Source organism: Sycon ciliatum, chromosome 3 (assembly GCF_964019385.1).
Source record: "Sycon ciliatum chromosome 3, ocSycCili1.1, whole genome shotgun sequence".
Classification (NCBI taxonomy): Eukaryota; Metazoa; Porifera; class Calcarea; order Leucosolenida; family Sycettidae; genus Sycon; species Sycon ciliatum.
The window spans coordinates 41,266,517-41,283,363 of record NC_088645.1 but is presented as its reverse complement, the minus strand read 5'-3'; the positions used below and the strand labels follow the sequence as shown (position 1 = coordinate 41,283,363).

The 16,847-nt window shown below is 50.4% G+C and overlaps 1 protein-coding gene across 1 annotated transcript; it reads right to left on the bottom strand.

The window, feature by feature from the left end:
* Positions 1–12,813: 12,813 nt before the first annotated feature.
* Positions 12,814–16,228, bottom strand: LOC135812238 (IQ motif and SEC7 domain-containing protein 3-like). Its single transcript, XM_065325580.1, has one exon. It carries the CDS (start codon positions 15,696–15,698, stop codon positions 13,935–13,937), a length of 1,764 nt encoding a protein of 587 aa, XP_065181652.1. The 5' UTR covers positions 15,699–16,228; the 3' UTR covers positions 12,814–13,934.
* Between the last annotated feature and the right edge of the window lie 619 nt (positions 16,229–16,847).

The window sequence follows — 16,847 nt, the reverse complement described above, 5'->3', positions numbered from 1 at the left end:
AGCAAGAACGGGCCACGCTTTTCCGCTCCAAACAGGATTTGACGCTGATACGCCATTGACGCTGATAATCACTGATTTTTCCATCTCGATATCGAGGAGCTAATTGGCCACGGACAACAACAAAACTCATAAGGATGGTTGCAAGGATTGCACTGAAGGTGTTGGCGATCCCAAGGTGAAGGAATTTGACGTCGTTCGTGGAGATTACCACTTGACGCTCGAAATAATGAGAAATAATGAGGTTTATCACATGTCACGTGAGTGTTTCCTTGGATCGGGCCAATCACTGGTCTGTATGAGCGGGCAATAAATCAGTCCAACGCCCGCGTCCAAACTGACCAAAGCCCGTCGTCAGTGACAACCCTGACTGAGACTGTACGCGTGAAATCTACGGGATGTGAACATGGCCTATATATGGTATATGGTGGGCATGGTGACTGTACGGCGCGCAGTGTGACATGTGAACGCGTGGTCGAAAGTGGCGATCTCAGCTTTCCTCGCGTGACTACGACGACTCTGTAGAATGCAGGGAGTAGTACAATACCGTATTGTACTACTCCCTGGTAGAATGTACGACTCTACGACGAGTCGCAGTGTAGCATTGAGACGAAGATGGAATTCTTTTTTGAGATGGACATCCCGGCAATGGACATGGCCTCGGACGTCTGCCGTGTGGTGCTTGCAGGGATCATTTGTTCAGTCATGTTGGCAGCCTGACCGTCGGTAAGCTTTTGGATAAGATTCAGTTCTGCTCGAAGTGGCACTGTGATCACAAACAATTATTTGAAATAACACAAATTCAACTCAGCGTCGTGCGTTTTCAGATCCTCGCAAAGTCACTGCCTGTGTGTGGTCTTCATGTGCCACGCAAAACTCTTACCAGGCTCATTTGTCCTCTGCCTTCACCTTTGCTTGAACAACAAACACAGCAATTCAGGAATGTTTTGCAATGAAAAATACAGCTATCTGGAGCTGAAAAAAGAAGAAGAAAAATTGTCCTCAGAATTACACACCAGGGAGTCGTCAAATACTTGCACTTGTTGCAGTACTGTATTTGACAACTTCCTGATTATTATTATATTATTATACGCATTCCCGCGGCAGCGTCAACCAAGCAGTTATGCTTGATCCACACGTTCGCTTATCCTGGACATTGAAACAAAGCAGATGTAGACAGCTCCTAGAGAATGGGGCTCTACAAAACCAATGATCGAAGTTAGTCCTTCAGTAACATGGAGCGTCATAAAATTGGTCTCATTGGAAAAATGTCATCACTATTGTCTCCTCATGTAGCATCATGGTCAATGGGTGGCCAGATAATTATACGTATGAGGTTGAGTTGCCAGATAATTATTAAAAGATTCAAATAGTAATATTATTATAGAATGGTTGTTATGAGTTTATAGGGGTGCCATGGCTGTTTCTACTCGTGACGAGGGTGTGCACAAACACTCTTCACCAGCGCGTTCCATGCTGGACGGTCCACAGCAATCCGCTCCAGACGGCGCAAGCCCGCAGCAACTTCCTGATACACATGTAAACATGAAGAAACTCTTTGTGGTAGCACTCTTAATTTTTCAACTGAAATTATGATTCTGCTGTATTTATTGTCGTTGCCATGTCTATTGCTATGACGATGCGGTGCCGGCACTTTTTTCTGTCTCCGTCTTTCAGTACTGTATACTCTCTGATGGCCTGTAGCAGACTTTTTGTTAGGGTGTAGGAGAAATATCTTCATTTTTCCTGTTTTGATAATGATAGCACATCAATATACATTGTGGTCATAATGTGTTGGCATTTGGGCCAATTTCACCAGCAGCCCAATGGTCTGCTCTGTGGACCATGTGATAAATTCGTTATCGCATGGTTGCTGCGGGCCTAATGGCATATTATTGCCCCTCGAGGTTAGCCCTCGGGCCTACGGCCCTCAGGCTAACCTCTCGGGGCAATAATATGCCATAAGGCCCTTGCAACCATGCGATAACATATACTTTTTTTCAAATTTGAGTGCGGATGCAGGTTTTCTCGCTCTGCGGTTTTCTTAGGCCTCGGTCACACTACGGCAAGTTTGAAGCTGGACGCAGCGTCAAGCCGCAGCACTTGACGCAGACGCGGGGTCACACAGTGTTTTGTTTTGTTTTGCAGCTCATGACTGCCGCGGCCTGACGCATTTGTCTACGTCACAAAATCACCAGGGAAACTCAATTGCGACACGGATTCCCACGGAAACCGGCCTTTTGCTTATTATACCAAAAAATTGTCGGACAAATTTTCAAATATTTCATTGATTTTTGATTACAAGAAGACGAAAGGTTCACGTGTACGCGTGCACGATCGTTGTTGTTTCTTTCCGAATTTGAAGCCATTTTCAGTTGTAGTGTCATAGATCAGGCAAGAAAAGTCCGCATCGCAGCTGTGTTTCTCCTGACTTCGTCATGCTGGTTGTCCTTTTTGGGGCTCTTGACGACAACACAACACTCACAAGTCAACAGGCTCCAGTTGGCCGATGACCCACTCAAACAACTGGTCCTTTCTCGACATCATTTTCTTCTCAGAAAACGCCTCGCTCTTCCGACAGGTTCGGAGCAGAGCAGGCTCGGCCTCGTAGGTCCACGGACTCCTCTCGAAAAAAAAGAGGGAACAAAATAAACCAAACAAACCTTGAAGAGACGAATGTCGAATGACTGCTCAACTCAAGCAACTGTCTTGAAACAAATTTTACTTGAAAGACACTGTTTTTCCGCAAAGCGTCACTCCCATCAGCGGCAACGCAGCCGATTTCCCCACGTCAGACGCAGCAGCGTCTGACGCTCAAACTTGCCGCGTTTGCGTCAGTTGCCATGGAAAAGCTCATGATTCTGACGCTGACGCAGCATTTTTGCCGTAGTGTGACCGAGGCCTTAGCTTATGTCCCAAGTATGTCTAGCAGTACCTCCAGGAGTTGCTGCATCAACCTTAGTAAGGATCTTGCGTCAGAGGACCATGCCTTCTTCGTCAAGCTGCTTCTCGGAGCAGGGGTTCGGAGCACGGACATCCGAGTTATTGATATTCAGGGCAGGAGAGGTACGTGTAAAGTAACTCTTGCCTCGACAGCTGCCCGTGACACGTTGCTCTCCCGCGGACTGTCGGCCCAAGGGAAGACCTTGGAATTGTTGCCAGGGGATGGCACTGCTGAAACGGTGCATGTGTTTGGAGTTCCGGAGGACATGGCGCTGTCGGCCATTGCGTCTTCACTGAGTCGTTTTGGGACACTCTTGGGGCCCGCAAAAAACGAGAAAAAGACGGTTGAGGGCTGCACTGCACCTTCAGTACAGGTATCGTATACTACACCATGTTACCCACAATCGCTGTCCCCAGCTCCATCACCGTAGGCCGGTACAAACTGCGAGTTTGGCACAAAGGGCAGACCCCCACGTGCTGGAAATGTAGCACCCCCGGCCACGTGGCGAGGGATTGCAGGGCGATCTCGCAGCAGGGCACCAAGCCCAGTCCGGGAGCTGCAACGTCAACAAGCGAGCTTGGACCACCCCAAGAACCACTTGGGCAGGGGCAGGAGAACGAAGAAGTGGCAGCGCTACCAACACCAGCAAAACAGCAACAAGAAGGCAGTGTGAACAAGGAGGCACAGGATCATGTCCCTGATGCACCACAACCTTGGACGTACGCCAATGCGTTGGGAGTTCACACTCCCTGCACGAGTGCTCGAACAGAGGCGACTGCCCCCACATCTTCATCCACACCCGCGTTCCCGATGAGTAGAGGCAAAGCTGGTCACCCATCACCCGATGACCAAGGGCAAGGCTTCAAGCTGGCTCGTGGGAAACACACGTTCCCAGCGCGTGTTATTACTCCGGCTACAAAGCAGGGAGTCCAGGTGATTGAGAGTGAGGAGAGCAAAGCCATTCGTCAACTCGTCACAAGGCTTCGGATGAGTATGCCACAGCGAAAGCTCGGGAGCAGGCGAAGGGACAGCTTGTAAGTTGTTAGAGGTTGCGCGCCTTGCATTGTTTGTCTCATTGGCTTAACTTTATTCCGCATTTGTCTGTATCTATCTGCATCAACATTTTAGCAACTACTATGACTCTCCCTCTCAATCCTCATGCACCACCTCCTATACCCCATGCATATACGCCGACTCAGTCTGGCATAAAAATAGCCACGCTCAATGCATGTAGCTTAAGATACAAACTTCCAGAGATTGCCAGCCTCATCCGCACGCGTCAGTACGACATCTTGGGTCTATCAGAGACATGGCTAGATCCCGAGATTACAGACGGAGAGCTCAGTATTGACGGGTACAATCTGATTCGAAAAGACCGCACTCAACGCTTGGGTGGCGGAGTCTGCTTCTATTACCGTCAAGATCTCCCAGTTCGATCCCGCCCAGATCTGCATTCTGAATCTACAGAAACAGTCTGGGTAGAAATAAACGGAAAACCAGGTCGGCACCTGGTTGGTTGCGTGTACCGGCCACCGGGGGAGCCAGTGTCTTACTGGGCAGATTTGGAAGCAGATATTGTACGAGCAGCTGTGCAGTCTTCTTCCGTGACCCTAGTTGGAGACTTTAATGTAAATATGGACCCAGCCCATCCGGCACCCCAGCACAAACACCCCACCGACCTCTGTGCTGCGTTTGGCCTCCAGAACATCGTCATGCAGCCGACCCGTGAAACTCCACAGTGCCCTGAAGGCACGATGATCGATCTCATATTGACCAACCCGGCGCTAGTGTCCCTAGCAACGGTTGTGCCCACTGATATTAGTGACCACAGCGCTGTGGAAGCCTTTATTCAGCTTACGTTGACGTTCCACCCGCGTCATCCACGACGTCGCGGCTGACCAGGAATATACGTGGCGTTGACATTAACTCTTTTCGGCAAGATATCCTTGAGGCTTCTCTACATGATTTTTCGGATCACAATGATGTAAATCACATGTGGAAAGAGTGGCACACTAAGTTCCTGTACGTTTTGGACAAGCATGCTCCGCTGCACAACTCTAAGCCTTCCCGGAGGGCGATACCTCCCTGGTCTGACGGAGAGCTGCACCAGCTCGAACAGCGTAAACGGCGGCTGCACAGCCGTTGGCGGAAGGATAGAACAAACGGCACACTGTATGCAGAGTTTAAACAAGCACGTAGCACTGCTCGGAACGCGTATCGGCGCAAGCGAAACGAGTACTTCTCCCGTCAGTGCGAAGAAAATGTGGCCAACCCTAGGAAGTCTTGGGCCATTCTAAATGCAGTCACTGGGCGTTCACGTCGCCGCCAAGATCCTAGTTGTAGCATCAGCGAGGTGGCCGACACGCTCCACTCCATTGTCACCGATCCCAACCGTCCTGAACAACTCTGTACCCCGCACGGTCCCGCTGGACCCGTCTCCTTGACCGAACTTGATCCTGTGACTCCTGCTGACGTCCGACGTCTCCTTGAGAAGTTGGATGCGCGGAAAGCCACAGGTAGTGACGGCATACCGGGCTCTCTGCTACAGCAGTGTGCTGACTTGCTTTCATATTCTCTTGCTGTGCTGTTCTGCACCTCGCTGAGGACTGGAACCATTCCATCCGCATTTAAATTGGCGTCTGTCGTGCCACTGTACAAGGCCGGTGACCCATCAGTCCCCACCAACTATAGACCTGTATCCCTTCTCCCAATAGTGTCCAAGTTGCTGGAGAGGGTAGTGCAACACCAGTTAGTTCGTCATTTGGACTTGACCCAGGCATTACCCGAAACACAATTTGCCTTCCGCAAGAAATGTTCCACGGAAGACGCCCTCTGTGTGCTGACTGATAATCTGCAGAAGGCGAGAGACAGTGGCAAGACCACAGGGCTGTGCCTACTAGACATGTCGAAGGCTTTTGATAAAGTGCACCACGACAAGTTAATTCAAGACCTCCTTGCGGTTGGAATTTCTGGAAAAGCCCTTATTTGGTTCGTCGACTACTTGTCCGGCCGCAAGCAGCAGATCCTCATCTCGCCTTCAACCAGCCCTGCGCTGGCTTGCACCTGCGGAGTGCCCCAAGGCTCTGTTCTCGGCCCTGTCCTCTTCAGTATATACACACGCGATGTCCCTTTGGTTTCCTCGCCTGTGCCAAGTGTACAATTTGCAGATGACATAGCCCTGTACGACTCCCAGGCCTCAGCGGCGGAAGCGTCCAGAACCCTCACCACAGCGGCAACTGCTCTGGCCGGTTGGCTGAAGTCCCGAGGCCTCATCTTGAACGCCACCAAGAGCCAGGTTCTGACTATCTCTCCCCAGCAGCATGTACAGGAAGTAACAGTCAAAAGCGGCGACTGTCTCCTCCCCTCAGCGTCTTCTGCGCGCTACCTCGGCGTTCACCTTGACAATCGCCTAGATTGGGACACCCATGTAAACTATGTGGTCACCAAGGTGGCCAAGAAAATTGGCGCCTTGTGGCGGGCACGCCGAAGCCTATCAAGACGCTCTCGTCAGGTGTATGTGAAGGCGGTCATAATGCCCGACCTGCTTTATAGCTCCTGCTGTTTTTCAGCCGCAATGCGAGAGGGTCAACTGAAACGACTGCAAACCACGCAAAACAGAGCCATCCGCTGTATCGATGGCAACCCGCCCCGGACAGCCATGCAGCCGCTGCTCACTCCCTGTACCGTGTCAGCGAGCTCTAGACTACAGGCAGAAAATATTGATCACCATCTGGCGGTGCATCCACGCCCGCACCAGCCCTGTGCTCGCCCAGCTTCTGACCCCGGCACAAGGCACCCCTACCCGCCATCAGCAGTCAAATGGCCTACTAAGCCAGGAAAACCGTAGCCGCCGCGGTCAGCGGAGATTTTCTGTTGCTGGTGCTCTGCTGTGGAACGCTCTCCCTGGTGAGGTCCGCACAATTACCCAGCTACCTGAGTTTAAGCATGCATGTGTACCATACGCCTGTAGGGAGTAGTTCGAGTTGCTGCTGATCGCTCTGCTCTCCCTCCCCGTGCAGTTCAGTAACCCGCACGTAGTATCACAGATACATCGTATTCTCGCTCTCCCCCCGTTTACCCGCAGTTATTAGTATCCTATTCTCTTACTATGTGCTTCCATAGCTTTTACTTGTACTATGTTCTTCCATAGCCACTTCTAGGCTAAGCCTTCGCCGTCATTTTATTGGGTCGTCATCCCGTTTGAATGTGCGAAGTGAAATAAAAACCAACCAACCAACCAAAATTAATGAAGTTTGAATTTTCATTCTCCCCACATGTGTAGTGTGATCGCGATTCAAATTCTGGACGCTGTTCTTTTTTCGTCAGGCAACCAAAAGTTATAATTCTTTGTGCCATCTTCAATAGGTCCGTCAAATACAGTAGTTTTTTCATTTTGACCCGACGAGACCATACGACGCTTGCAGATCACAGCACAAACAGTTCACCAGCCACACTCCACGAAAGCAAGTAGTAGTACTCCTGACAAGTCTTGTTTCGTTCCATAGAGATAATAACGGGGAACTCATCAGAGGAGAAGCAGTTGTTGAATGAAGGGGTTTAGCTGAAAAACCTACTACAACCAAAAGTTGCCGCAGTCTGACCAGGCCCGCGGATCCCGCGAATATTATACAATTTAAAATTATAATTATTTTGATGACTGTGACTGTGAATGGGATCAGAGTTCTAGTCAGACTCACTCGCAGCTACATTGTAGCTCGGCTCAGATCGTTGGCAGTGTCAGCATGGTCAGATGCCAGTGTTACCAACTGCCCGTATTTTTACGGAAAAACGATGTTTTGTCCGCAGTACGGATTTCAATCGAATTATCCCGGAAAAGCGAAAAAATACGGTGTCTTCGAAAGGAGGGAAAATGGCGCAGAAGGCGCCCATCCACGTGCCATCGATCGATCTACCCAAAATCGGATCGCAGAGTGCATGACAGTATAGACCCTTTGCACAATAAGCGAGAGGGGTCGAGACGGGGCATGCTGTGCACGCGCTGCACACTTGGCATGCAACCAGCATGCATGGTTTGCTGCAGGACGTGATAAAGTTTCCTGTGACAGGCTGTGTTTTCACGGTCCTGACGCGATGTTCATGTATGTACTTCCCAGCCTTTTTCATTTGAAGTTTTTTTAGTTCTGAAGGAAGAAGTTCCGAAATGCTTTCCAAGGACCACTGTTGCGTTCTTGTTCGCAGCAACCGTCATCCCTAGTGGCTAGTCTAAGAAACCCACTTGTCTTTCCATGCATTCCCTGGCTATGCTGGCATTCCACACTCTTGAATCCTCGCTATCTGGCGAGAAGAGGGCCGCAGTTTGCTGCCACATCGTTACCCACAGTGCTGTGCTCGGAACACTTTGTCGATGACGACTTTCATCCTTGCTTTTGCGAAGACGCTGAACGCCCTGCCAAGAGACTCTGGAGCCTGAGAAAAAGGCATGACCCATTCCTGTCTTTGCGGGGAAGATCGACTGCTTGCTGGCGCTGCTCGAGCTGCTGATGTTGAAGTGCAGAGCGACGCAGCCTCATCGCTCAGGTGTGCGGAGAAAGTCATCTGAGTTCGAGCTGTGGCTGTGTGCACGATATGACAGACTTTCACATTATGCACATAGCCACCAAAGTAAAACTCATGGACACTATCCACGGGCTTCTTCACTAGTACTACTCCATCAGCTCCCTAGCCCTCTTCACTGTCGTCGGCGACTTGCCCCTGCGTTGGAGATGAGCACGCATGGTGTGGCACTCACTCTGGGAAACAGAAGTTCATCACTCATCCACTCGGACGCATGACAAAGTTGGGCATGATGAAGGTACACTCGAGGAAGACTGGTGCCCCTCTTAGTTCTAGGAGCATCAGGGTTCTGCATAGAGAAGCGTTCTCTACATCGACAGAGGAGAGAAGGTAGAGAAAATAAAAATAAATTTCAATCTACAGTAATCCGAAGTATCCACTGACTGCGGAAAACTTACCGCTCCAATAACTCCTTCTTTTTCAAGACAGATACGCACCCTCATTCAGCAGAAAACTGTTCAGTTCCTTCACAGACCATTCTTTATTTGACAGCTCCTCCAAGGGTTCCACAGCCATCGATGGCAAATCACTCGACACTCTCTCCTCCATCTCCAAAATGGAAAATACAGTGTTTCACCATGCTCAACAACTGATACTCTGCACAAAAATCGAAGAGGATGCCCCGTCTCGGATCACGTGACCGTTATTGTGCAAAGGGTCTATTGTATACATGCCATGTGCATCATGCGCTGTACATCTGGTACATACATGGCTTTTCCACCTCCAAAAAGCGTTGGAGTTCTTGAAAAAATCAGCGAAGCATAACCGTTTCTTGACAGGATGTCATCAGAACACAACCCGGTCTAACCCAGGCGCATGACACCGAAGTGCGAAAATGAGAAACAGTTCGAAAGACCGCGTGGATCATGCAGAAGCAGGCCAGCCACTGCATGCAGTACCAGCACGATGCGCGATGCGCGTCCGCACACAGCCAAAATAAATCAATGCACGTGTGTTTGCGGCGCAGGGGAAAGCAAAAGGGTTCGACATTCTGGTTGTTGTTCAGACTGTGCAAAGTCCCGATCCCAACAACGTCGACGACTTGGCGTTCTTCCACAGCCTGAAGACAGACGTGTCACTCGTGGAAAAGGAGACCAGAAAGGAACTTCTCCAGGCTGTGGAAACGTACTGGCACGAGTACCCCGCTGCCAAGATGAGGAGCGTTTGGTTGTGTCCGTATGGCTCTGTCCATGGCATTCTGGAGAGTTCTGAGCGGCAGAGACAACAATTACCAGCGCAGCCGTGGAGGTCGTCAAGCTCACAGTTCAAGCGAAGAACTTGGCGATCTCCACGATCAAATAATTGTGTCTCGGCAACTTGTAAAATATGCAGGACAAAAGCTGGCAGCGCTGGAGGCATAAATCAGCGAGGATGCCGACTCGATGTACGAGTACGGAAAACGCTGAAAAATTCCGCAAAATGGCACTGGGCAATGCGGATGGGGGTAGAGGGCACTTGGTAACACTGAGATGCATCATCCGGCACGAGCTCAGCTCGACTCCCCGGCCTAGCTCGAGTGACAAGTGTAGTCTGTCCCTGCGGGAATTTGCGGAAAAAACTCTTGAAAACTTGCGCAAGAAATTGCGGCAGAAAACAACAAAAAATGCGGCGAAAAGTGCGGAATGATACAGAACTTGCTAGGAATTCGCGGAAGTATTTGCAGAAAATTGCGGGTTTGGGCCAAAATCACGAAATTTGTTGCATCGTAATAATAATCGTATATCTACTAGGGATTAGTACGAGTCGTGCTGTGCAAATAACCTACAGGATCATGGAAAGAACTGCATGAAAAGTGCATAGAAATGTGAGATATAGTGCAGAAAACAACAAAAAAACGCGGGAATTCGCGGATTTTGCTGAAAATCGCGGGTTTAGGCCAAAATCGCGAAATTTGTTGCATCCGTGGAATCGCGATTTCCTGGAGGGACAGTGTAGTTAGTTACAAAAAGCACCACTGTCGACTCGCACTGTCTTTTGACGTTTTGTATCATGCAGTGTTTATGCGTGATGTGCTGCCTGCTGCACTGGGCAATATGGCCAATAGGCAATATGGGCATGCAAAAAGAGCTATGTCGTTGCTGTGTCATCATCTATCATTATTCTATGTGCCATGCGCTACTTGATGTAGACTACCAGCCTGCTATGCCGGATACCGCCAGCCATGCATCGACCAGGCGCCAGGCGCGAACTGATGGTGGTGGTGGTGAGAAGGAGAGCTCTGTGCCAGAACTTTGCAGCCTAGAGAGCATGTGTGGGCAGGCGTGTGTTTACCGCCATATTGCCAGGTGTGTCTTTACCACCATATTTTATCAACCATAAGTACAGCTGCAGTGACTAGTGGTGTCTTCAACTTCATTCTCCCATGGTAAAAGTACAAAAGAAAACAAGAAAACAGTGGAAAGAAAGGAACAGGGAGGAAAACAAAGCTCAGCCAATTAATTGAGATAGCCTGAAATTACACTGTTTAGCTAAACACGCGTGAGTGCTGCAGGAAAACGCAACTCAGTACAGACAACTTGGCGAAACTGAGACATGCTGGTGGGCGAGGCTTGATAGCTTGAGCCAGTCAGAATAGGAATGAAACAAAGGGGATTGTGCCCTTGTTGAACGGCTCCGCACAAACCAGTCATAGGGAAAGAGATGCCTTGGTACTTTCTTGAGTTTCATCTTTTGAATTAACATGTTGCTGTGGAGACTGCGTCGAATCGAAAGGGGGCAAACACGAGCTAGAACATAGAGTTGTGCAGAGGAGAAATCACGGGGCAAGCAAAATAGCATTTTTAATAATTTTCGTTGGCAAACTTCGAGCTTGTCTGATATCGTGGTTGATAGCCCACACGGTCGACAGTGGGCCTATCTCGACGATATCAAGTGTAGTTGGGTGTGTGCATCAGGTTAGATGGACAGAGCCATGTTTCTGTGAGGCAAACTATTGTTGGTGCTAGGTTATCCAGTATTATTTGCAGTTCTCAGCGGAGAGTTTGTTGAGGACAGATCTGCAGTTTATGGTGAGGATGGCGAAGGAGCCTTCAGTGAGGTGGGAGTGGGACTGAGGATGTCGAAAAGGTACGAAAACAGGTGCTTCTGGGTTTAAAGTGGTGTGAGCAGGGTTAGTGACGTGTGGTTGTTGGTGAGGACAAAATGTAGGTGCATGAACATTCGAGAACGGCATTGTTATCATGACAATTTACTTGAATTTAGGATTGATCATCGTGGCCTCCTGCTGCTGACTCATCTGCAAACCGCCAGGGACGAACTGTGTGTTGTATGGCTTCGGGCCAGAATGATTTGTTCGTGTTCTTCGATGCTTCCAGGCACACCCGTCTACCAGACACCTTTCTGACCCATCTAGAATCACCGAAATAATTGTCTTTCAACGAAAAATGATCCCCAACACATTCATATTCATTGGCATAAACTCTTTACTTGCATGCAGTAGGTACATGTACATGTATGTAACGTTCGGCGTTACGGGCAGTTCCTAGTTATGGGCACTGCTCAGTCCCAACCTGCCCGGATCTGGGGAGTACGGGCACTGCTCAGTCCCAACCTGCCCGGATCTGGGGAGTACGGGCACTGCTCGGTCCCAACCTGCCCTGATCTGGGGAGTACGGGCACTGCTCGGTCCCAACCTGCCCTGATCTGGGGAGTACGGGCACTGCTCGGTCCCAACCTGCCCTGATCTGGGGAGTACGGGCACTGCTCGGTCCCAACCTGCCCGGATCTGGGGAGTACGGGCACTGCTCGGTCCCAACCTGCCCGGATCTGGGGAGTACGCGCAGTGCTCGGTCCCAACCTGCCCGGATCTGGGGAGTACGGGCAGTGCTCGGTCCCAACCTGCCCGGATCTGGGGAGTACGAGCAGTGCTCGGTCCCAACCTGCCCGGATCTGGGGAGTACGGGCAGTGCTCGGTCCCAACCTGCCCGGATCTGGGGAGTACGGGCAGTGCTCGGTCCCGACCTGCCCGGATCTGTCAGCTTTACTATACAGTCAGACCTCACGCATCCGTTTTCCACAAAAATAGACGAGGGAACCGGATAACCGAACACCGGTAATTAATGTTGGATGCATCACGTATGCTGTAAATATGCAACCAGCTATTTTCTTCCGGATAGCGAGGGAACCGGATAAAAGAGGTCTGACTGTACCTTGCTTGGTTACTGAGCATGACGGAGCTTTGTCGTCCAAAAAGGGAAGAGACAACGTCTGCACGATTATAGGCATATACCACACCACACATGCAAGGCAAGCACTCCGCTCGTGTGTGGTGGAGATTCACCAATGCTACAGTACAACGAGGCTGGGCAATAACGGCTACCAATGCATGAGACGATATAGTGCGAGGCTGGCGGCAACAACAGCTAGCAATGCATGAGACGGTACACAATCATGTAGAGTGGTATGCCGGCAGAGGCAACAAACCACCCGCGAAGAGCAACAGAAACACATCAATACTATACAGACCAGCGCCAGCACTGACCAATTATGGGGGTCCTCGACCCGAAGAAAGAAAGCAAAAAGAAGAAGAAAATGAAAGATGCACCCAGTGTGAGAATGGGGCAGGGCAGAGTTGAGGTAAGAGGGGGCAGGCAAGAGATGGGGCAGGGCAGAATTGAGGTAAGAGGGGCAGGGCCGGGGTGAGGGGGCACTGGGTGGGAGGGGTTGAGGGCATCCTAGGACACCTGACCGGCAGCAGCAGCACCACCACCACTCACCATCACCAGCAGCAGCAGCAGTAGTGCAGATGCTGGCGTGATGTGAGGAGATGTCATCGTGCTGCACTATGAGTATGAGTAGTAAGCAATGTGAGACTTGACAGCAATGATGAGAAGTGTAGGCATGAGAACGATGTGATGGGATATTCGCAATGGGGTTATCGAGAAGTCATGAAGTCAGCTGCCTGCTGGACCAGCATAGGGTTAGGGAATACACGCCAGAAAACCAAATCAAAACATAAAACTATGACAGGATCTAGATAGGAATAAACGTCAATAGTCGCGTTATCCGCGCGCACACACACATGCACACACACACACGTACACACACACACATACCCACACATATACACACACATGTACACACACACACACACACACACACACACGCATAATTACACTTGTTAGCACTTGAAATGCTATTCGCGAAGCACACAGGCAAGTGACACATGCACAGTGCTACGGAGAGACTTGCACTCAATCCTAGCCAAGTAACTCACAGAGTCGCAAGAGAGGAACACGTCTGCAAACTCCACCGGTACTTGTCCTGGAAGAGTTCCTTATACCATGGTCGGTCCTATACTAAAGCACACACAGGTCCGTGTGCATGTATGTGCAGTCATACTACATATCTCAACACCAGTGGTACTTTCAGCACGATCAGAGCATGCCCATAGATGTTGCTATAGTTACCATGGTCGCCATTACATAGCAACGCCCATGGAGATAGACTCTAAGGACAGCGCCCGGACCCGAAAACCTTCGGCCGGCACAAACCCCTCCTCCTCCTCGTCCTCTTCCTCCTCGCCGTCTGCCAAAGATGGTTTACCGCGGAAGGCCGGCCGCCGGGCACAGCGGCGTATTTGGCGTCTGATAGGCATCGGGCGGACGGTCTCAGTACCATCGTCCTCCTCCGCAATAGTGCGTTCAGCCAGGGTACCAGCAGCGCAGCTGTCTGTCGCTTCCGGCTGCATTTCCGCTGATCCCGCTGTTGTTCCCATTGTCATTTTTTCCACAGCTTCTTCTATCTTGCCTTCCGTTGGACGTTTGAATAGCGTGGCGTTACCGGCTTGGCTTTCTCGAATCAGTGCCAATCTTGAATCATCAAGCGAACACCGACGATCCCTAGCCATTGATTCACGATCACCATCAAGTTCTGAAGCAGCAGCAACATCAGCAGCAGAGCGACTGTTGATTACACGGAGAGAGAGTTGCCTTGACGGTAGCCGGCGTTCTTCGCTGGTGGAGTGAAGGACCGCTGGGGTTGTTGAGCTCTGCATACTCGACAGGTCACACACAGACGTAGAAGAGCTGCCCGCTAAGTTGGCCTTCGACTCGGCCGCCTTCAGATTCGCCGGCAGACGTTCCATGAAGATCGCCTCCGATACCATCTCCGTGGCCTGGCGTACAAACGCCTTCAGTGTCGACTGGCAATCACACGTCACTCTCAGCAGCGTCTCCTGGTGGAACCGCGACTGTACCTCGAACCCACGCGCGTACAGGTTGCTCTTGAACGTCTCCACGTTGGCGTCCTTCAGTAGGATGAAGCTCTTGACAACAAATTCCGAATTCCAGGTTTTCTTCGCCACTAACATCAGGTCGTTGAACAGGAAGATGATTCTAGGATGAGCTGTTGATGGTTGACTCTTCTTCCAGTCAGACACACTACAACAAGTGAACTTGTTTACTAGCTGACGATGCTGTGCGACTAGCCGATGGCTCGTGTCCAAGTGACGGAACTTCTTCTCGAGCTCGACCAGCGCATCGACATGATCCTCCTTGGCCTTGAACTGGTCTGATGCCACTTCAGCGTAGATCGACTCCAGGAGTTCGTGCGGCAAGTCATTGCCACAGTCAATGCCCCGGTTGTTGCGCACAAACTCCTCCCTGCTCATGTGATGCTTGACGTTGGCGTTGTGCAGGTCCGTGTTCAGCATGATAATCGAATAGGAAAGGATGTGAGCAGTGTCGATGTTCGACGGGGTCACCGTCGTTCGCGGTACGCCGTGTACATCAGCGCCCTCTCCATCGTCATCCGATGGATAGCGCGTCGTGAAGTGGCGTGCAAACACTTCCAGGATGCGCTCGATCTTCTGCGCCTCGCCCGGTATGCGAAAATTCGACATGAAATTACGCATGGCCAGCACAAACGAGTACTTGTAGAGCTTTTGAACACTAACATAGTGCTCAAGGACGTCCAGAGCAAAACTATTGGGACAGCCCAAGTATTCTCCGATAGCCCAGCGACTCACTCCTGACTCATGCAGTAGCCAATTAGCTACGCTGGATGCATCCTGTTTTAGAATACCATTCGAATGCAAGTACTGCAGGCCAGATCCTGGTTTCTCGTTGAAATACCTCACACCAATACGACGCATACGCTTTGTTTCGACGCATGAGTACTTCTTCAGCGAGGGCATTCGACGGTTCCTTTGTATCTTCGGCATGCCTGGACGATCGGCACGCATCCAGAGTATGCACAGCAGTTACACCAGCACTGTGGCCCTGGATTCAGCTTGCCAGCCAGAGGGCCAGCGTTATCTGAGTCGTACGATCGTGTAAGTATCGTAGTAATCTTCAGCAAATCAAATGAAGGCAAATCTTGCAACATCGATCATTCCACGCAGGATTCCTGAGCTTGAGAACCCACTCAATACCACAGAAGACCTGTGACCTGTATTAACTATGATGGCCGAGATAACCAGACTCCGTCATGTCATAGAAGGGTAGGTACAGCTAACAAGTCGAGGGCAGCTAGCTGAACAATTCTCAGACTCTTCAAAGTGCAAAACCCAGTTCCCTCAACTGCGTTGAAACAAAACATGAACCTTCAATCGACTGGTCCTACTTTCAGGCATCTGTTCAGGTCTCGTATGCCTGCTCAGAGGGAGATCGAAAGAAAAGGAGGAAGCGTCTCTGACGAGTAAGCAGTGCTGTGTGGCTAACAAGTTCCAACTGTTCTAAAGCCAAAAACAAACAATGTTACATGATAGATGTTCAACAAATCGATCCCTGAATTCTTGTCCGTGTCGGCCGTCGGATGCCGGTGCGTGGCAAGGTGACCTTCACACAAAGTCCATAAATGCATTGTGTGTTGGTGGTACACAAGGAGTCGTAATTTTACGACTCCCTGGTGGTACACACTGCACTGTTTTGTGTTTATGCACACGTGGAAACCCGGCCGCAAGATGTGTAGATAGATCGCTCTACGCGGTACGCGCGTCTGCATGAACTAGTCTACACAGTACAGTAGTAGTACACCAGTACACACGGCTGACTCGTACTCGCGCAGTAGATCTACGACTCGTAGACCTAGTACCTACGTCATGCATATGCAGGACTGCGCATGCGCTATCGCGTAGATCTACCGGTCGACCAACGCCGCAGCGCACTGCCACTGCACTGCAGGCGGCCCTGAGCCGAGGCGGGAAGCGCACAACACTCATAATCATATCAACAGACAACAGGCCAGCAGCCAGGGTCAATGCGACGACAGACAAGTGAAGTAGTAACATTACCACTCAGCACCACATTGTTATTAATAATAATTATTTATGTCTCCTTGGCTTTAGGCCACACTTTGTTTTTTCTATGTTTCTCGTCGGCAAAGTTTAACA